The following is a 23,268-nucleotide window of genomic DNA, read 5'->3' on the forward strand; positions in this document are numbered from 1 at the left end:
ATATATATATATATATATATATATTTAGCACCTGCTGCACCTGTGTGCAACCCACATGTGCAGGGAGAAGTTCCCTCCTGCAGCATGTCGATCACCACTTTGCAGCGGAGAAGTGGGCGTGGCAGAGAGAGCAGAGATCATGACATGCTGTTCTTTTAAAGCGTTTCAGAGTTTAGACATATTGTTAAGAATATTGCAAGAGTGTGGGAAGGGTTTAAAAACGCCTTAAAAATAAATAAATATATATATACACACACTACCACTACTACTTAATACTTGTATTATTATTCCTACTTTGCAGTTTTTCACTTATCACAGGGGAGCTGAGAACAGAACCCACCGCAATAAACGAGGAACTATTGTATTTCCTATTGAGAAATCCTGAGAATAAAGCAATTTGTTCAAAATTTGAAAAAAAATAAAAAATAATAATTGCAATCTCATGCAATGAGAATATGAACCATGAATGATTCTCAGATACTACCACATAGCTAAAGCTATAGTTAGCCATTTTCTTTTAAGTTGGTTAATGCTGATTAGTAGTGAGAGCCACTTGTTAGAGCTCAGAATATATGTTGGGGATAACTTGCAGCAACGCCAAACACCACACCAAATTTTATTTCAATATCTGTAGAACTGACATTGTTATAGCCAATTTTGTAGTTTTTAGGTCAGTGGGTTGTAGCAGCCATAATGGATCATGTAAACCCTAAAAGTTAATCAGTTCCTAGATGTATAATCAAATGATTTTTTTTCTATGAATTTCATAAAAGTTGTCCAACAGTTGATTAAATACTTTGGTGAAAGACACACGGGCGCACAGACACAGGCAAAAACACTACACTCCACCACTGTCTTTGAGTAGGCAATACATTTAGAGTATTGATTTATGTTTCATTTCACCTTCTTATAATCCCTTTTTGCTTATTATTCACATTCCTATAAAATCAACAAAAACTAAACCTTCTTTTGACTGACAGATGCGACGGACGCATTTTCATCAACTACTGATGCCAATATTGGCAGCAACTGCAAACATGCCTAAAGATCTGGACCAAAGTGGAAAAGCAGAATAAGAATTCTCTCTCAAGGAGCATATGTAACATAAGGAAAGACCGATGAAGCAAACCCAGTACTGCTGGTGCTTATTAGATGCATATTTGATGATTGTGAGACAGAGACTGAATCACCCAACTATGGAAAATCTGTGAGGTAAAACGAAAAAAAAAAAGGTGCAGCTTGTATGCACTTGGTCATGTTTCACCTCCCGGTTGTCCCGTTTCTGCATCCATCTGTATAAATGTAAGCATTGCTGACGTTTCTATTTCGGAACGTGTCTCCCTTAGTGTGTCTTCATCAGCCAAGTCTGAAGCCCACGCTGTGTGAAAAGGGGTGCCTGCCAACACATTCTAACACGCACACAGTTACATCTGTAGCATGCTAAGCTGGCTGGGAATTAGAGCCTAAACTGTAGGGCATTGTATCACAACACAAGGTACTTGTGAAGATAAATACAGCCAAACCAACAGTCACCTTTTAAAGCACTTAACCTGTTGTAAGGGTAATATCATCAAATGAAAGTTGGTTTTTGGTTTTATTTCAGTTAAAACAATGAACTAATTACTGCATGCATCATGGTGAAGTACAACAACAAGGATTTAAGCACAGTTTAAAGTCTGTCAGCCACAGAAGTTCAGAGTACAAATGCTATTTGGTGGTACCTTTTTTTAAGTGACGGCACTTTTTATGTGGAGGAAAAACCTATTGATCTGGACTTGAGCTGACAAGCCACTGCAGACAAGAGCCAAGCAAGGACGGTGGTGGCAGAAGGAGGAGAAGGACAGTGGTTTGGTTAGTTTGCCAGTTGTAGGAGCGGGCAGCTGAGACTAAATGGCAAAAATAGCCTAACGAGGAGCGATCAGGAGAGCCAAACCAGATGGAACAGCCACGCGTCTGCTTGGATCTCTCATGGCTTTGTTAGACTAACAGATTTCGTCCTTCCCTAAAAAAACAACAACTCAATATTAAAATGATCAGTGGGATGTAGAAATAAAATTGAAGATTGTTTAAAATCTATTAGTACTAATTTTGTCTCTTCTTCCTATTTTTATTACATAAATCGCATACACTTATTAAAATGTACCTCTTATTTTGTGTCTCTCCAGTTCTCACAGTTTCTGCATCCTTTCTCTCTACCCAAACCCTTTCTCTAATTGATATTCAGCACATTTAGTAACTAGATTTTTCCCCTCTCTATACTAATGGCTTAACTTTAATGAAAGGAGGGGGGGGCTGATTAGATATGGAGAGCAAATAGTCTCCATCTCCAGGGAGGAGTGTAGTAGATGAAATGCTGCACTGGGTTTTAGTCAACAATGAAAAAAAAAAAAGAAAAGAAAAGAAAAAGGGAATTGGCAATTGGGGTGTGCACATCAATGTCCTTGGAAGTCAAATTTCCCATGGTGCCCAAGTGCCAGGAATCAAGGACACAGAGCAAAAGATAAAAATATCTATGGTGCTGGCTTTTTATAGGATTAGGTTAGGTACTATGGCCACAAGGACATACTTATGCACGCACACACCCACCCACCCACACACAATCCTTATCATGCACAAATATATAGCATTACTACTCATGATTAATCTACATTTTGAGTACAGCAGCATTCATTGACTGAACAAAGGTTGTGCTAACTGCAGACATGCTGACACAATTCAGAAAGAAAGAGTGTTAATTCATGTGCTCTGCATAATTTACTCATTGAAACTATTACATCTTGATTACCCTGAATTATTTCTGATTTGTTTTAATAAATTATAGGGGGGGAAATATACTCCATAACACCAGTACATCCTTGTCAATCTGCATGTAGGTGGTGCCACAAAGAGCCACACTTGTGAGAAATCCTACAAAACTGACTCCAACACTTAATGATTTATAGTCCAGTATGTTTGCAAGTGCTTATGTTTAGATTAGACCTGGGCATGCTATCTCTTGGTCTAGTTTTACTCCATAACCTGTTTACAATGCAAAAACCAAGGCTTAAGCTCTCAAAAATTTATAATATTTGATTGGCTGTTGCAAAAGAGCAATGTTCATAGGACCCATAAACATATACAAATACCCCACATATACTTCTGCATTTCTAATATTAGCCATATATATTTGTTTTTTCACAAATATCGATTTTTTTTCCCACATTTGCAGCCCTGGCATGTTTAATGGCTAAGCCTAAGCATGAGTGACAGCTAAGCTGAGAAGTTTAAAAAAAACAACTTGTGAAACATGATATAATGTGAGGGATTTACATGATTTGCATGACAGCTTACAACAAAATCATTCTTCCAACATGTTTTGCAGAAGATCTTTGCTGCCAACTACAAATATGTAAGGTATATAAGCTTTATACCAGAAATACTTTTATAGCATTGCTCCTCAGATAACCATCACCATACTCAACACAAACTCTTAACAGATTGTGAAAACATAGTACGGGGCTTGTGTTTTCTTTGTGTGGACACAATGACTTTTTGATTAATAAACTAATTTAGAAATACAATTGTTTAGGTTTACTCTTCTTGTACTGAATTTGACAACAGAAATAACAGAATTTCAATATTTGTACTGACGGCTTTCTTAGTCAGTCAAATTTGTGATAAAAACCTTAAGCTTAGAGCTGCCAATCTGACAGAACTTGGTGGGAACTGTCAAGAAAAATGGGTTAATCTGCCTCAAATTCAACAGTACAAAATTTAGTAGAGACTTGCCAAAGACTGAAACAATATTCACTGGCAAAAGAACGTCTATAACCAATCAGAAATACTTGCATTAATGAGATTTCAATAGTGAACCTTTACAAACATTGCTAAAATTTAAAAATACTCTTTCTTTGGGCGAGTATTAGTGAATGTAGACTGTAAAAAGTATATATTTGAAAGTAAAAGTAAGCTTCATAGTTTGAATCCAACATTTTTAACTTAATTCTGTCATAAGGAGTGCCTCTGGCTGCAGATTGGTAATTATCATTCTGTTCATGTAGCAGAGGGGGGGAAATTCTCATGTGCCTTTGAGAGAGTTGCTGCATCCGAGATAAAAATCCATTTATTAGAGCTGTGTTCAGAACAAAAAAAGAAAGGGACAAGAAGGAGGTAAAAGAAATAAGAAATGCTGAGAAAAGGTGTGCAGTATTAGATATGTTGAATTATTTTCAGTGTATGTTCATCTGTCATTTTGTTCCTTCTCTCGTAGCATTAAATTCCATGTCTGTCTCTCCTTCTATCTCACCTGTTTACGCTCGTTCTCTAACTTTCACTGCTCTCCAGCTTTGGTACCTGTGGTGCACTCCAACGCCTTGATGTTAAACAGACAGACCTAGGGACCCTTTTAAAGATGTTTACACAGGCATCAGCTTAATGGCTAAGTAATCTAAATCACATTTCACCAACACTGCTGCAGCTACATTAGAGGGTTTACATGTGCATGTGCACCTTTGAGACAAGTAGGAGGAGAAGTTGGGAAATATAAGAACGTGTAAATAAACCAGAACAAACAAGCAGGTGCTTTGAGAGGAAGCCGATGTTTGCAAGTGGCTTAATACATGTGGTGGCTAATAAAAGCTTCCAATAACAGAATGCACCAGGAGGCACCAAGATTTAGGAAAAAACAACAAATATCATTCATGCATGTTTCACATTCATATGCAGTTTTCCCTTCCCAGCCGACCTGCAGTTTACAGAACACACCCACATACAATACAACACAGCACAATCCCCTTGACAGTACATTCTAGCACCTGCAGTCTAAAAAGTCTCTGCTGCAGTTACATTAAGCTACAGTAGCCTAACCTAGCAGTGCATGCTTGGCTGCTGGCATTTACTGCAGGGAAGAGATACTATGACCCAGTTGTGAAACAAACTATTCAGTACAGAGACTAAAAGAGAGGTAGGACAGGTAGAGAAATAGAAAAAGTGTGTGAGGGCACTGGTTATCCCGGGAGCCCAGAAGTGTGCAGTGATTGGTTGTAGGCATGTAGGAGAAGAAGGGGTGTGAGGAGGAGAGGAAGCAGTGGGCTTACCTGCAGAGGTGCATCCTTTATAACTGCAGAGACGGAGCAATAAATCAGTAGGAGAGGGAAGGGTGTTGAAAAAAGGACAGTGGTTTGAAGTAAGACAATGAATCCATAGAAAGTGTTCCTGTGAAAATGCGACTACCGCTTATAATAAAAAATTACTAAGGGAAAAAAGTAAAGCAGTCATCTATCAATGTTTTTTACACTATTCATTATATACAAAATGAGGCAATGCCATGTAAAGCGAGGAGAAACAAGAGGAAGTCCTGCTATTTATCAAGAAGAGCACAGATTGTTTAAATCAAACCAGGAAAAAGAAATACATGGAGCTCAATTATTTTTTTCTTTGTCTTTTCTTTGGGTGATAAACTCCCCTCTTGTGTGTCCAATTTAAATTTGTCCTATGCGAAGAGCTGATGGGAAATTACAGTCAAAACCTGGCAGGCTTACTGCTATCAATCCAAGCTACACAGAAACATATTGTGTGATTACTTGCTCAACACGGTATTGATTTTTTTACTTCAGGACCACACGTTAACAAACCACTATGCAATGATTTGGCACTGAAGCAAATACCAATGTATGAAATGGTTAATACCGGTAACAAGTTTGAATTTTGTTGGGAGGCAGCTAGTGCACCCTACATCTCAAGTCAATATTAAGTTTTTGGAGTTGCAATTTCACTCCTATAAATTTGCTGTGTACTACACAAAATAAATATACCCAATCCAACCTTTTATACTAATAAGAAAATGGGGGAAAAAAGCACATAAAAAAAGAGGAGATATGTTGGCATACTTGGTGGTCTGTACAACTGTTAGTTCAGTTTATGTATACATAATCCACAATCTGTCAGTAGGCTAACAGAGCTCAAAGATAATTTAAACATCATTTAGCATCTTGAAAAGGACTTAAAATAACTGAACAATTTTTAAAAAATGGTGTTAGTCCTGCAGAAGATTTCAGAAAATGGAATTTAAATATTGAAATGTTACTTGTTGAATTCAAATAAAAAGTAATATTTAAAAATTGCCTAGAGGAATACAAGAGTATTGAATTAAATTTTGAGGTATTTGCTGATACTACCATCACTTGTAATAAAAATTAATTTCTATCTGAACAGATAATCTTCTACAAAGGCCAACTAGAGTGGGTTCACTTCAAACTATAAATATATCAAAAACTTGATAATCTGTTTGATAGGCAACATACTGGTGAACATTCTTACAAGACTTAAATATAAAAATGACTCGTGTAGCTCAAAAAACAGAAACGTTGAACATCTAATATGATCAGGAGTATTTATTCACAGATACATTGCGCATTTATCAAGTCAACTTTGCATGCACCTGAATGAAAATTCATAATTATTGTATTTTTTTAACGATATGGCGCACCGGATTATAAAGCGCATTAAACGAAACTTAACAGATAAGTCAAATTTATTCAACTCATTCACAATAACCACATAAAATTGGTTCGATGTCAGTAAGCAGAACCAGAATTAATACACAAGGCGCATCGGATTATAAGGCTCAATGTCAATTTTTGAGAAAATTAAAGGATTTTAAGTGCACTTTATAGTCCAAAAAATACGATAAACAGTTAAAGCTCACACCTTTGTAAAAACGATTAAACAAATAATCATAGAAACTTATATATTTGGTATATTTATGAAAACGAGCAGGATCACAAAGTAATACAAAATGGTGTTAAGAAAAGGCATTTCCCATGATGTACACAGTTGGACATTTTTGGTTGAGTGCTAACTAAATCATCCGGAAAAAAAAAAACAAAAAAAAAAAACAGGCACAAATAATACCAGTGATCAAAGTGCAGTCTTAATATTCCTTGGCAGTTCATTGATTTGTTTATTTCCTCAGACCTTGACTCATCATTCTCAGCAGCTAACTTCATCTTAACCCCGAGCCACCGAGTCAGGCAAAGTTCAAACTGCCAGGATACGGAAGGATCATCCTGAGGTTTGCCACTTTCACTCTCAAACTTTTCAACTGATCAAGCCTTTTAAACCCACAGACACAGCAGTGAATACTCACAGCTCACTACACCGCTACATACTGGTACTCTTCTTAGGTGCAGACACCAAAGAGTGAAATGAACATAAAACTCCACTTTACCGCCTTCACCTCATCATTTTGCCACTTCTGACATTCTCTTTATATTTGTAGCTTGCATTCTCATTTTCTGTTTTTAGATTTTGCCTTTTTTACCTTTTCAGTTGTGCTTTCCATGCTGTGGCTTCAACTCCTGCCCTGCTTCCCATCTCAGAAAATATCTGTGTAAATAAACTTCAAAACACATATTTGCAAACCTTGAGTTGGCAAATTAATTCAGTTTCCAAGAAAGATGGTAAAACTTAACCTTTAACATAAAGGTAGGTTTGTCTGACATAGAAGTTTAACCACACAAATAAAACAAAGGAGTGAATGCAATAAATAGGCCTGTGTAACTTCAGCAAGTAATTTAGTATATGTCCAGTTAGATAGAAGAAGATTGACAACAAGCTGTAGGTCCAAGCAATCATTCACATTAGGCCACATTGTGTATTTTGGTTCTGTTTTTAATGATCCACTGTCATCATGTATTACACCATTATGTTCAAAAAGCCACTTTGTTTCTTTGTCTAATTTGATAGTTCTGTTTTATAATCACTTCATGTACATAAAAAAACCAAACGTCTCACCTCAGCCTGTTATCATACACATTATGCTAATAAAGTAATATTAAACATGCCAAGTTCAAATGTTACTCTCTGCAAATAAAGGCTAAGGCTTCCTCGCCCAATACAGCAAGGTTTCTGCCTGATGTTCCATTTAGAAACAAACACAATTGTCATTCAAGACCACTGAATAAAGTTGGTTAGTGTGCAAGTCAATACTGAAGCTTCTGATCATCTTCTCAGGCCAGAAACGAACTTCAGGACTTATCCTTAGATTATCAGCACAGAATTGTCCAGAATGAACACAAACACTCTCATATAAGTACAGACCGCAGACCAACTCTCCCAGTTTAAGAAGGGATGAGAACTTGGCAGGAGCCGTCAATAAGCCATGTTTATCAAGCTCTTACCAGGAGGATGATCTGTGGAAAAACAATGGGCAGAAAACGGTGCCACAATAAGAGCCAAGAAAAAAAGCACAAGGTGAAGGAGGGGAGAAGAGGCTGTCCATAAACTGATCCTCCTTGATATGTATCTGTATGTCTAAAACAAATAGACAAAATCTACAACAAGAGACAGCATTTAATGCAGCAAAAGAACACCTACACTGTATTGTGTGTTAAATCTGTCATTATAGCTTCTATCACTGATTACAAGCCACGTTTGCCAGATTCTAATTTTTCACTCAGATCAAATTTATTCAATAATCATTTATGCAAAGCTAGAGGCTAAAAACATTATTGTAATGCTCTACCATATGCATAAGCTCTATTGCTTATGTGTGTTTTTCCCTATACATTATCTTGTGTGCATGTGGAGCAGCTTTTGCTGCCATGGTAACTTAAGCTGCACTAGCAGCAACACACAAAGTACCAAAAAAATCTAGCAAGACTGCCGAGGAATACTTAACAGTAGGGGACATTGACATTCTGGGAATGTTGGCTGAATACTGCAGTAGTTTAAACCACTGGTGATGAATGAATGGCCAGTTAGGTGGTGTTAAAATGGCAACTGGCCAGGGTGATAATAGCAGGGTGCATGTGTGAAAGTGTGTTGCACCTCACTGAAGCAGCACTGGGTTTACAGCGCAACTAGAGTGGGAAGCAGTCTAAATCATAAACCACTGTCCACACACATGCACATGAAGGCAGCTTGTCCTAAAGCATATTTCATCATTAGCTTTAAGCAGTTAATCCTCTGCTCCACTGACCATGGCTCAGCTCAGCCCATTTCAATAATCTGAGAGCGGGGCTAACCAGCCCATCATGCATACACACAAACACACACACCAAAAGCAAGGACAATCAGGCCACAAAACATATTGGACCGGTCTAGTACAGTCTCTGAAGTAAAAGGTCTCACACCCGCACACATCTATCCTTGCATAATCTACTGTGCTGACAGAGAAACTAGTAAGATTTGTTCATTTATTAGACAGGAGATGTCATGCAGAGAGTATAAGGAAAAGCTATGGCTATAACTGGAGGGAATGAGATGGTTTTCTTTCTCCACTTCTCCTCTACGCCACTTGTCCCAACAATCTTAACTGATAGAGCTTTGAAGGTCTCCAAACAATTAATTTTTAAGAGATCACAGCTTTACAAACTACTCTTTATAATACTTAACCCATGTCTTCCTACCATCCATTTTATTTTCTTGCTCCCTCATATTTTTGTCCTTCTACAACTTTTTCCACTTTGTATATTTACTTCTTTTTCTCCTTCTCTCTATGTGACAACTTGAGAACTGTGGCAATGGTTAAGAGGTGTAAAAATTACCACAATCCACTGCTCTTTGCCATTGGTCTACTTTTTTCTTGTCACTTTTCAGATATGCTTTTACTCCATATTTGCTTTATGTACTTTTGCCAGAGCTTTCCTTAAATTGTTAATATCTAGGATGCAGACTGAGCTTTTACATCCTCTACCTTTGCGTGTCCTTGCTCATTTCTGTGCATCTGTCGATGTCAAGTTCAAGGTTAGCTGCTCATTGTATTGAGTGCCAATGCTCCCCCATTGGGACTGACAGAGGGAAGATGCATTTGCACCTCAGCAGGTAGTTTTCAATCTCATATTTTCCCTCTTTTTCTCTCTACTTCTTTCCTCCACACCTACCTCCTGTCCCCCAGTCCACCTCTCAAGCCATGACTCCATGTAGATTACTGGCAGGCCTCGGTCTAGTCGTGTGTACATTAGCTGCTGTAAAGGTGTAAGTGTTCATTGATGCATGCTTGTGCTTACCTTGTGTTTTGCATTTGTCTCCACATCAAAATTTATTTATCATGTCTATATGTTGAATGACTAGTTGACCATAAACAAAACCAAAGTCTAGAGGGGTTAATTCTTTCCCCTTGACCTGCTGCTTTGTATTGACCTACAATAAATGGGTTTAAACTGTGCCCAGCCACAGCCTTTTATCTCCATCACATCTTTATCTCCTTACATCTTTATCACAGGCCAGTGAACACACAAACAGACTGACAGACAGGCTGACAGAAACCATATGGTCCATTCACTTCCAGTGGCAGGAGGTACCCATCAAAGAGCTCTCGCGAAAACGCCACTCAGCTATTGACAGACAGAAACAAGTAGGGAGATTCATAAAAAGGAGGAGGGAAATTATGAGGGGGAAGAAACATGATGGAAAAACAAAAAAAACACAAGTACAAAATAAAAATTAGAAGTGTTTTGGTGTGGACTAAGTAAAGGATATAATTCCAAAGAGCTAGATGCTAGGTGGAAAGAAAAAGGCACAGAAGTGCAAAGAATTGATATCAAAGTTCAAATTCGTTATTGTTTTTTTGCATCACATGTGGTACATGAGGTGGAACGAAATTGTGTACTCAAGGGCTCAGTTACACCTAAAAATAGCCACACACAAAAAAAAGAATATAAAGTATAAAAAGAAACAGTAGATATGCTAAATATTGAACGTCTTTGTGATGAGACAGTTTTAGGCCTAGCAGGAAACCATAGAAGCCATGCTTGGCTGTACAGAATTAATGAGTTAAAAAGCACTGCATGTGTTATGCTGAGCAGAAAGTGTTAAGAAGTTTGAAACTGAGGCAAAACAAACTTTACACCTCAAAAGCATTCAGCAAGATTCAACTTTGGAGGATTGTGCCCTGTCACATATTTTCATCAGAGTGTTGCAACTTTTACAATTGCATCTGTGAAAATTTTAAGTTTGGTAAACTATAAGTTTACAATAAGCAATTTGTGAGGCACTTACTACAGAAAAAAGTTAAAAGTAAATTACAAAAACTTGAAAATGGCATAGTCTTTCTGGTTAAAGCATTCTTCAGAAAGGGTTTTCAAGGATAATTTCAGTGCTACTCCTAAAGCATATGTGCCCGGGGACCAAATGTGGCCCTCGTTGGCATCTTATTTGGCCCTCAAGATGATATGTGAACATAAAATACTTCTATCTCTTGATTTTTTTCCCCAGTAATCTTTGATTATGATGTCGAAAGCACAACAGAGAACATCAAATGAGACCAATCAAACTCTTGTTGAGGAACCTGTGACCGAGAAAAGATGCTGGGTATCTGATTTGAGTTAATGTAGTTTCTGAAATTGGCTCTTAGTTTGAAAAAGGTTTTAATTTTGGCCCCCTTTGCTAAGTGAGTTTGACACCACTGTAAAACATTATTTTCAGGGGAAAACTAATCAATTTCTTTCTCAAGTTTCTACTTACTGAAAACACACCCTGTATATGCACACAAGTGGCAGGTACATTTACAAACATGCTCTAGTTCCTGGTGCAGTTGAGATAAGGTTAAAGGTCAACTATGCATAGTGCAAGTTAAAACTGGCGGAAAGGACTTCTGAATTCTTGATGCAATTATCAAAGTCATGGCAGAACCAAATCTACTCTCAGATTCTCAGGCGTCACATTGCACTTCAGAAATGTATGCTTACCCCCATCACATTACACAATTTTACAATCAAATATGCTTTAATTCAGTCTGCTTCCAGTCCAGCTCAACTTCATGATGTCATAAACATGTACCTGTAAACACCAACACTTAGCTCACTGGAACAGGACTCCATTAAAGTCCAGCAGCTTTCTTTTACTGTAATGCTCATATTTATTCAGGGTTAGTCACACGACCATAAATTACAGTAGACTGGAAAAGTAGACTGAAAGACGAATTGTACGGGAAAAGATCTGAAAGACTGAAATAGGAGGAGGGAGTTGAAGAATGCACAAAGAAAGGTGGAGGAGTGTTTATAAATCAACATCCATTAGCTGAGGGGTTATAAAGTCACTGATGAAGGGGGTGGACTTCAGCTCAGACTTTTTATTGTCTTGTTGTTGTCTTTTATTGCCTATGATGTCATCTAATGGTATACAGTTAATGATGGGGAGGGGAAGTGTGTACATGGGAGGGAAGGATGGGATTGTAATGGTGCAGCGTGTGCATGTGTGCACGCCTATGTTGACACATTATTGATCATCTTTGTGTAAGTGTCTTAGAGGGAGTCTTTGCCCAAATATACCATATGTGCACAATCTGATTTCCGTAGATGCGAACTATAATAAAACCATAATGGCAGAACTTTCCCAGATGCCAAATAAATCCATAACACAGCAAATAATTCATTTTAAATTGTAAAAAAAAAAAAAAAAAAGTTTTTTTTTTTTAATCATATTATTTATAATTTAGTCAAATCAAATGTGTGTGTCAGAGCACAAAAATGTGTAAACGTGTTATGTTTTGGTGCATCAGCTATTTTAATTGTTAGTTTTTAACAAAACACGATTGGTAAATTAGAAAGTGCTTGAAAATAATTTTGATCACATTTACAAGAGAATAATGTTTTACTATCAAAAGAAAAATGCTAAAAGACAGGATGAATTTTCAAACAACAATTTTCACATTAACTTGACCAGCTTAAGTTTTTGAAAACACATTTCAGTACTGGGGAAAATTGCAGCCTCATTGATTCAATTTCTTCATAAAATTAAACAAAGACAGGAAAACATGCGATATGTACTGTATGTAACGAGCTGCTTGCTTTGACCTCAAAACTTTGTTCTAACTTCTGGATTCTGCTGGTCCTCCCTTTACCTTCAATTGTAATTTGTCTTACTTCCAACACAGACTTTTTTGGGGGGGTCTATAGTCCATCCATGTCCAAACCTTTGCCTCTCCAGCTCAACTCAACATAGTTTTACCTGTGAACTCTACGACACGGGTTTGCTCAGACGTGTGAGAAAGCAAGGTAAAAATGCAGGTGTTAACCAGCTCTATGACATCTAGCAGTAGTGCATCATCCTGTTAGCAATGAAAAGGGCTGATACGCACCAGGGCACGGGGCCATGGATGGAGTCTAAGGTGAAAGCTACAAGACTTCAAAACCCAGCTTATCCCCTACTACTCAACTCAGACGACAAATCTTGTTTAGTCAAGAGCCCTGTCTCTGTACAGATTGCGACATGGGCTCCAAGAGAGAGACAGATTCAAAAATGCTTTGCAGAACACTTGCTGATAGTATTGTTTCGTAAAGTGATATATAACCAAGTTACTACACAAATGTAAAAAACTGTGAAATCATTAACGCAAATAACTTGTGTTGCTTCTTGCAGTTTAGTAAACTATTAGGCAGTTCCATAAATGACCTAATAAATTATGTATTTTTTTTAATTCCGATTCCCCAACTTGCCTCCAGAAAAGGATAAGAAACTTTGTTTAATCAATTCTGCAACATGCTGATCTGTGCTGTCTAGCAAGTTCTGCAACATGCTGATGTATGCTACAATTTGTCCCTGGGGCTCAGGGTTTTATACAAGTCCAAAGTGAAGGAAAACTGTAGCGGATACTCCTGATACTAGATGTATTCAAGAGTATGCCTGATGCTTGGTGCAGTGGATGAGGAGGATGTTTAAAGATATCAGATAGGGTTGGGTGTAGAAATAAACCCCCCCCTTAGGGGCTTCCCTGATCCTCTTTCCTCAAAACACAGTTTCCTACTCTACCAAAGGACACACGCTTGTACCATTCAGTTTTCCTCTCTTTCATGCATGCTTACGCACCATTGTGCCACAAATACAGCAGACTCAGCTGATTTGCCTGAAAGTCAATCTGCCTTTCTACTACTATCCACCCCTCCGATCAGGCAGTCCCAATTCCTTACTCCGCTTACTAGAGTGAAAACAAATCTCTGGCTCCAACAATTCAGCCATTTTTTAAACGTATTTTACTTTCTCATTCTTACCTTCTTGAGTTTTCCACTTTTTGTGCCCACAAAGACCAGCGAATGGTTCTTGTAGACATACCCGATGACGGACGTCATTTTGTCAACAGCATCAGAGAAGAGAGGTTTGCCACGCACCATCTCAGACACGCCCAGCGGTGCATTCATGTCGAGGCCACAAAAGTCATCATCGATGGTCAAGAGCTGAAATGGAAAACAAAATGAGAACATCAGGGCAAAGGACATTTCAGTTTGGCTCGAAGTGTTTGCTCCTTTTCAAGAACAAATTCTCATCATAACAATGCAAAAGAAAATATAGAAATGCTAAAACTGCAAGATACTCATTGCAAAGTGATAACACTGCATGAGTGAGGCCAATCAGATGTTTATTATTGTACAACTCTCAGGTAAGTTTTATTGGTTATTCTTACATGCCATCCTCATTTCAAGTTTCAAGGTTCTTTATCTCATGCTGCTGATCTCTTGCCTTTATGCTGCTGTATTCATACCCATCTGCTCACCACAGACTCATGTTCGGGCTGCTGTTGTTACGACGTATTGTTTTACATTACTACTGTTTAATGTAGATCTTTGATCTTTTAACGTACGTTTGGTGTTCGTTTAGCGTATATCTTAGGTCCTTATATACTGTTTCTTTTTATACTTTATATTTTTGCTAGTTTTGGGTGTAACTGGGACCCTGAGTACATAATCTCATTCCACCTCATGTACCACATGTGACGTGAATGACAATAAACTTGACTTGAACTTGAACATTACTGTTATTCGCATCACATGTGGTACATGAGGTGGAACGAAATTGTGTACTCAATGTCCCAGTTAGACCCCAAAATTGCAAAAAAAGTATAAAAAAGAAACAATATAAAGTATCTGAGATATATGCTAAAAAATAATAATGTATTTCGTATAATATGGTGTATTAAACAGCAGCCTGAACATGAGTTTGTTGTGAGCAGATGGGTATGAATACAACATCTTAAAGGCAATAAATCAGCATTTTGTAATTTTTTTCTGTGCTATTTTTTGTTTAAAACATTCATTTATGTTGTTCAAAATAATGGAAGTGCTGTTAAAACAGTCAGCTGAGACTAAAAGAACAGTTAAAAATGCAAAATATGTGCCATGTATATAAAAAACAGATACAGAAAAATAACCTTAATTCAAAACAATTTTAACCCAAAACTTGACTTGTGGTTTGAAATATCAATGATAAGATGCTATTAGGGGCCGTGCCATTGTGTTTATTTTATTTCTAATTTTTCTTCCTGGAAGTGCACTCTTGGGGGCTCTTGATATAAAGTGCAAGGGCACTTTCTCCACACAACCTATTACTAAGACCCATCATCGTCAGAGCCCTTAGAACAAGACAGAGGAAATATGGGGTCTGTTTTCATTAAACAAATGGAACATTGCTGGTTTAGGACACTAGCTTGAGCCTACAACGTGAGGTCATATAGAGTGGAACAACTGATTTATTGAGACAAACTATATGTGGGTCAGGACCATGTCATATAGTTGAAGGCTCTAGATGAAAATGGAAAGACAAAAGCAGACATCAGACGAGTATGTCGAGTAAGATCTGTGAAAAATAAATATAATAAGTGGGTAACTTTTTCTCCAATTCTTTTGCTTTTCCCTGATGACCTTTTCTGAATGAGCTTGTCACAAATGAGCTCTCTGTCCTCAGAGTCTTGTGGTAGTCCACTTCCAGACGAATGGCTCACAGATGAGAATCAGTGTTGTTCCCCTCACTTCATGTTTCTACAGCAACCAGCACTGCTGTTCCTATCTGTTCAATCTTACCCTTGTTTATGTGACGGAACAAAAACACCCTCTTCATGTCCCCATCATTTATGGAGGGTTACTCATCTTGCCTGGGTTCAAAGGTTAACACGATCCATCAGAAGCTAAATGAAGCACTTTGCAGTTTTTGGAGCTAAATTGATTAAATGCTTTGTTGGAATATAAATATAAAATAATTTATCTCAGAATTATTTATATTCACAACAAACAAGTTAGCAAAATTTAATATGCTTGTATGTGAAAATAAATATTCTCTGCGTGCAAAAATGTTTGTTTATTTTGTTCTAACTATACAATAAATGTATAATTGTAACTAGTTGCCAATCACCACCATCTTTATCTTCATATCTATGAAATAAAATGTCATGTCTTTCAGGAAGTGGAAATATTTCATTACGCTCCATCTGAAACATGACATCTGTAGTCAAGATGCCAAAGAAATCTCAAGTGAGAATGTCAAATAATATAAAAGCAGACCTCGACACTGTCGGCCAGTAAGGCGCTGCTGCCACATCCTTCATTTGTCCTTTCTGTCTTGCAGTGCAAGTGACTAACGCATTTTAACCTCAGAGGGTGAATCTTTATTATATTTTACTCTTAGCAACTTTTATTAACTTTCAGTGAATTTTGATTTATGTTTGCCAACACAAAAATGTCATTTTCAATGCACTGACATTAAGCATTCTGTACCCTATAATTTATTTCCCATGTTCTGTTTAGTGTCAACTAAAATTAAAGTTGGCAATGTAAGGAAAACATCAATTAAGACCTAGGAAGTTTGAAATTCACCACAATGCTTCCTTTATGTATCTTAAAATGTGTTACCTGCTTGACTATACACTCAATACTTACAACTTCCTTTGGTCAAAGTCCTTTGGTCAAACTTCCTTTGGCCAAAGTCCAGAGTCCTACATTGTAAAACATGGTGAAAAATGGAAGACTACAACTAAAAGACAGAGGAACAAGAGCGCAGAGATTGTTTTTGGGCCGAGGCCAGAAACAAAGCAGAATCAGGTCACTCTCAGCTGTATCCGTCTCCCTGCTTGTGTCTGTCTGCCAGCACCAGCACAAAAAGAGCTCTCTTCTGGACCGTGCAGAGGGATCAGCGATATAGAGTCGTGGGGAAAAAAGAGAGAGGGCAGTGGGCGCGACAAAGCTAGACTTGCTCAATGCGATTAGTGGGAGACTGAAAGCGATTCGCTCTCTAACCTTCTCTGATGTATGGCCTAATCTGGGTTTGAACTGTTGTGAGGGCTAAATCCATTGGCTGCAAGTTCACAAAGGTAATGCCACACGTTAGGACGACTTTATACTCCATGTCACTGCTTTACAACTGGAGGCGACATTGGAGCTGTATTATGACAATTCACTACTGTGCCAAGTCATTGATAATTATATGAGAAACCTCCCGGAATTAAACAAAATTTAATATAGTACACTGCAAGCTCTTTGTATAGTTGCCCACTAGGAAATCTAGTGTTTTTCTTTAGCCCTGCTGCGCTAAATGACTAACCTGCCAGGATGATTGGAGGTACTGAAGAATTCAGCCATGACGAAGTGCATTTGCCATTTTCAATGCAAGATATGATGTCCACATTCAAATTTGCCTTAATAAAACATTGCCTGTATGAGTCCTGCAGCTAAACTGAGTCACCGTGAAGTCAAACCTTATATATCAATCACCATTTACATTTTATTTTGAAGGATGATTGACACAAGAAACAGTAGTTCCCTGGCCAAGTCATAAACGTTAAAGGTTTATTTTTATACTAAACCGAACCATGGTTTTCTACTACAAGGTACATCTTTAGGTACAGAAAGATTGTGTATCATTTTTAATTTAAAAAAATTAAGTATTAAATGACTTATTAGATAAATAACGTTAACTGACTTTTTATGTATGTGAATGTTTCTGTTCAGTGCCCTGAGACGACGACTGTTGTGCATTGGCGCTATATAAATAAACTGAATTGAACTGAATTAAATCAAACTCCTGAGCATTGTATGCCGTCACAAATTGTTCATCCCGCTTCAGAGAAACCATTTATTTATAAAATGTTGAGAATATTTCTTTATTAAATTTTGTTTGATACTTTCTTCAGGGCAATACCAATGGTACACCCTTATAAAAACACCAAACCTTGACACTTACTTTGAAATACAACTACATGTTGCAGTAACAAGTCCAACAATAATAATCTTGGTACAGTTGGTTGTGATTTCATTTAAAAAACTGCTTTAGGGAAAGAATGCTAAGCTGAATCTTAACTTATATTACTAACAAATATTTTTTTAATTTTAGCTGGTCCGAGACTTTTTTGGTAATTTGGCTAATCCGTGTAGACTGATGGTAAAAATTATGTCTTTCCCTCCCATTTTTTGTTTGTTGGCACAAAACAAGGTCCAAATCCAAGGTCTGCCTACTGACAACATAAAGGAGCATCAACATATAAGCTTATCAGAAAAGGCGAGGCCAAGACAATTCTGCTTTCCAGCCTAGGGGCCTTAAAGTTTATCAGGAGCGCAGACTTAGTGCAGGCTCCACTTTGTTCAGACAAAACAATTCTAACTCACACACACAGTTCTATAACATTAGTAAGTGAAAAACATCCATGACCTTTACATCCCTCATCAGGCATTTCCAGTAAAGCTGATTTTAACATTTAGGAGCTTCCCACTACACGTGTAGTCCATTTCAATACACAAGTGGTGTGAACTGAATAAAAACAAATTACTGTTTAGAGCAAAATACTATATTAAACATTATAGCAGACTGAACGGACATGTGGTGAACGGCAATAAGCTAGAAAAGTAAAAACAGGGGAGCTGAAACCATAAAGGAAAACACATTTTTTTGTGTGAAAATTACTTATATTTTCTGTAAAAAATTAAAATACTCTGTGTATCTTTAGGAACTGGTGGTAGTCTTTAAAATAGTGAATCTGTGCTTTGTTTGGTCATCCATAAGGCAGAGCAAAATATATTTTTTTGCCAGCAATCTGTCTGAATTATACTCAAAATTCAGCGTGGGTGCACAATTGTCTGCACAGAGTACCAGAGCTGTCACCAGCTAGACTTAACTTTTTCTTTGTATTGTGCCCTGGGGACTATTAAAAAAAAAACAGTCGCCGGGATTTAGGACAGGGGAAATAAAGAATAGAACCCTAGATGTAGGAACAAACAGGGATGTCTTTGTGCCCGACAGTTGTGTCATCACATGAAAGATGTGTCACCACCCTTGGCAGTTTGGTACATTTACAGAATACAAACTTGGAAACAATCGAGTTTGAGCTGTCTAATATTTAAACATCTGGAAAATGGTGTAAATGTGTAAGTTTATTAGTGTGCATGGGAATAAATTAGGCTCCGGACACATTTTCGGGGGTGTTTTGTTTGTTGTCAGATTACAATATGGGAAAACAGCCTCTGATAAAATGTTTACTCACGCTTGTGGATGTTTTCACCTGCCAACCATGAAATGACAAGCTACAACAGTTTTTAAATATTTGTTGGGTGGGGAATCGATCAAATCAGAAACTAAACATCACGACAGTGTTGGAGTGAAACTGAGACATGACTCCAGCAGAGCCAGAAGAGAGAAATGTAGCAGAGGCAAGGTGTAAGAAAAAAGGAAAATTCTCATATATAACCAAAAACTGAAATGTGAGCTTAATTTTATGAAGAAAAATATCTTGACTAATACACAAATCCTGACCACAAATGCTCTTGTAAGCATGACTTAAAAGAAAAAGATGTTTATTTAACCAAACTTGATGTAAAATTCAAACAAGATGACGTGTTGCCAGATTTTAGAGTGATTAAGTACACAGATGCATTTATTGAAATAGTTTATTTGTAAGAAATTGAATGCCTTTTTTGTTTGTTTGTTTAATAACAAAACTTTAAAATATTTTCAACAAAATATTCTGTATTAAAATCACTGGCACAAGTGAGGTTTTATAACATTTGTTCCTAACTGGGTACATGGTTTAAGTGCAAAGTAACGCCAAGCCACATTCTTATTTTATTTTATTTAACCTTTAATTATACAGGTAGTCTCACTGAGTCATGAGGACTCATTTTCAAGAGAGATCTGTTTAAAATGCACAGCATAATTCAGTTTGCAAATATCATCTGATTAGAAATGGTTCATACTTACATCTCTAGCTTAAAAAAAAACTTAACTTTTCAGTACAAACTGCGAATGCATTTTGCTGTTCTGGACAAATCAGGACACTAAAACTGCACCAGATTCACAAAGACAACTCAAATGGATTATTTTTATTATTATTATTTGCAACCAGAATTTGATACTAAGAAGTAAATGGATTAACTGAACAGCTGCCATGCAAAATCTACACTGAGCATTAACACAGAGCATCAAATTATTTTATCTAGTGATAATCCCAATAGATATTCTTTTACCAAACATGATTGATTCGTCTCTAGGGCTGACAAAAAGAGTAAAGCAGAATTACTTGTGGCTCATTTGAAAGCTCAAATGTCTTTTTTTTCTTTAAAAATTGTCTTAGTTCTATATAAAAAACCTTAAAAATAAGCAATTCAGTCTACCTAATGATCAATTTTATACAGTTTTACATGCTCGAATACTATCGGAGTCAAAATAACTCAAATGTTTTGCTTGTTTTCTGATATGCAAACTAAAGACGCAATGACAAACTCAAGTTCATACCAATCTGTGGAGAAAATAAATATGCTTTCAAACTCTGAATAGCATTTAAGTTTGTATATTCAGTCAGTGATCTCCCAGCAGCAGTATAAAAGTATGACAAAGGAAGCAGGAGACACTTATTTAATCACAGAATAATGATATTGTGATGGATTCTGACCTTTAGCAAGTGGTATCATGTATAGAAATTTAATTAGCGTGCCAGCCAGCAAGCGGAGTGGCGGATATGTGGATGGACTGAGGTGAAGTGGAGAGGGAGGGGTTGGGGGGCAGTTTGAATGTCCTTAATGAATCTGCTAGCCTTTCCCTTCCTGAGGATGTGGCCTAGACTGACTCATCATCAGCAGCAGCAGCAGCCAGTCACTGATTAAGCTCTGCAATCAGACAGAGGAGGGACAGAGATGACCAGCACACGGCCCAACAAAGACCGTCAAGCACGGCACAGAACAGAATACAGAGGGACAACAAGCAAATAACTTGAAAACTGAGCAAAAGAAGACAAAGAATGTAAAAGTGGACGAGCGCCTTTCAAGTGAAGGATGAAACAAGGGAGGGATGTGCACATGCGCTAGGAGACGCTGAACGAGCTCAAGAAAAAGACTCAAAGAAAAATCAGCCGCCAAGTAGAATAATCTAATTAATTGGAGAGAATTCAGAAAGTGAATTCGATAGCACATAACAAATGTGGAAGAATAGCCCGTGGCGTGTTAGCTAATGATACGTAATTAATGATCATTAGCAGAAGGGATGAAGGGATGGCCGTAGCCCGTCAGTGACTTGCAAGCGACCTTGTAATTTCCTCAACCATCTTTGGAGGGAGGGGCCTCGCTCCGTGCTCCTAGAGCATATTGTGAGGGGAAATAAAGGAGATCAGTGCAGATTCAAAACGACTGAGGAGAAGTAATGGTGGCTGGCGTTTTTACACAACCGTGACGAGAAAGATGGGAAAAGGAGAAGAGTGGCAGAGGATGCAAGCAATGAATCAAAAAAAAAAAAAAGCAGTGTGGGAATTTATTGCAATCCTGCTGTTTTGTTGTTAGTTTTTTTCTGCTGACACAGTGAACATGGAGGGAACAGGCAGCAGGGTTTTTTATAGGTCACATGCCACTTCACGATGATCTATGGATGCGGGTCCTTTGCAGACTTACTGTTGAGCATGCATTATGTGGCTCAACCGAGCATGGCCATTTGGGGGGGAAAGAGGAAGCACCCCCTACACACACACACACTTTCCATCTATTCTCTCACTGACTGCAGAACATTCCTTATTTCGACTTCCCTCCTTTTGCGTCTCTCCAGCTCTGACTGAAAGCCTCTTGAAGATGGTGTGAAGCATCAAAGGTCTGTCGGGAGCAAGTGTTTTTATACAACCCTAACAAAGCCTGAATCCTTGTGTCCTTGCACGTATTTGCAGCAACAGTTTTATTATTTATCACTGCTACTGCTACTGACATTATATTTTTTTAAATAAGCACTTAAGCATATAAAAATATGACTTTCAAAGCTGTTAAGAGACAATCATTCACTATTGCATGCTCTATGATACTCAGATTTTTTAATTATTTAAATACATTATTTAATACAGCTGGATGCTAAAGTCTGGGTCAATAATTAAATTGAATATCAAAATCCATTTTAAGTTGTTTTTAGAAAATTTTAGTTGCATGTTTTGCCCATTTTTTACTAAAGCTTAGGAAGCAGAGTATTTAAATTGTAGGCGTCTTAAAAAAACTCAATACTAAATAAATTTTGCTGCACAGGCAGACTCTAGATAAACTAAATAAATTATACTGTGTGGTACTTTTTAACACTTTCATTAAGAAACCAAACTATTTTCTGTCAACAAGCTGGTTATAGTTTAAAATACTTCCACGTTGGTTATTTTGGGATCTTTGCTTGGCACATTTTATCGACCGAAACGGCTGAACTTTAAATGCAGAGCCTCTTTTAGATTAAATGTTTCTACATGTATAGAGTACATATATGTCTATGAAGAGTTTGGCAATCAATGGCTGTTGGGCTTATTGGTCAGATGCAAACATTCTATATCATTTCATGCTTTGCAGTTGCTCAAAGTTTAGTAAAGAATAATGTGGTTCTTCCTGTCATGCATCCAATCTCACAGGGAAAGTGGTTTGGTCTATTCACAAAGCCTGAATGTGTTTCATCCATATCAAAAAATTGTGTCTCTCTGTGTGGCTATACAGCCACACTAGTCTAATGAGCTTTGGGGCTGCTCGTCCTCTCCCTAATTGGAGGAAAAACACATCATGTTCAAAATATGATGCCGTTTGAAAGCCTGAAGAAAAAAAATGTGAGAGAAAGTGAGAAACTGGAAACATGGAACAGGAAAGGAGATATTGAGCAATGAAAAAGGCAAGATAAAGGGACAGCTCCCTGATACAAGATTCCCTCTCATCTTGGCTCCCTTTAAAAAAAAAAACAGCCACTACTTTGACATGCAGACCAACCGTTACAAAATAATTTGTCTTTTATTTCCAGTTTTATAACTCTATAAAGAAGACTGAAATTTTTATTTTGGTCACCATGGGTGCTATGAAATGTTCTGGAAAGGGCAAAAGAGCTAGAAAGGTTTCTTTTAAGTCGCTTTTCAAACTGCGACTGCAATTTATAGTAGAAAAAGACACTTGTCTAAATCTGCAAGCCATAAAACGCATCTGAAAAATGTCTAATGCAGTATGTTAAGTAAAGCAAATGAGCTGCTGACGCAGATCAGCTTCCAGCTCAAAAAACAATTTTGAACTCAAGCTCATGTTCAATGTGTCATACTGTATAATTTAACTG

General features: G+C 37.4%; 1 protein-coding gene across 1 annotated transcript in view; it reads right to left on the reverse strand.

Moving 5' to 3' along the window:
- LOC119428486 (plexin-A4) overlaps window positions 1-23,268 on the reverse strand; it is a 94,777-nt gene that overhangs the window by 42,451 nt on the left and 29,058 nt on the right. The window contains exon 3 of the mRNA XM_037696167.1: window positions 13,971-14,153. Within this exon, the coding sequence (XP_037552095.1) occupies window positions 13,971-14,153 (183 nt within the window). The remainder of the gene's footprint in view (window positions 1-13,970; window positions 14,154-23,268) is intronic.

Source organism: Nematolebias whitei, chromosome 22, assembly GCF_014905685.2.
Source record: "Nematolebias whitei isolate Nwh7 chromosome 22, NemWhi1, whole genome shotgun sequence".
Lineage (NCBI taxonomy): Eukaryota > Metazoa > Chordata > Actinopteri > Cyprinodontiformes > Rivulidae > Nematolebias > Nematolebias whitei.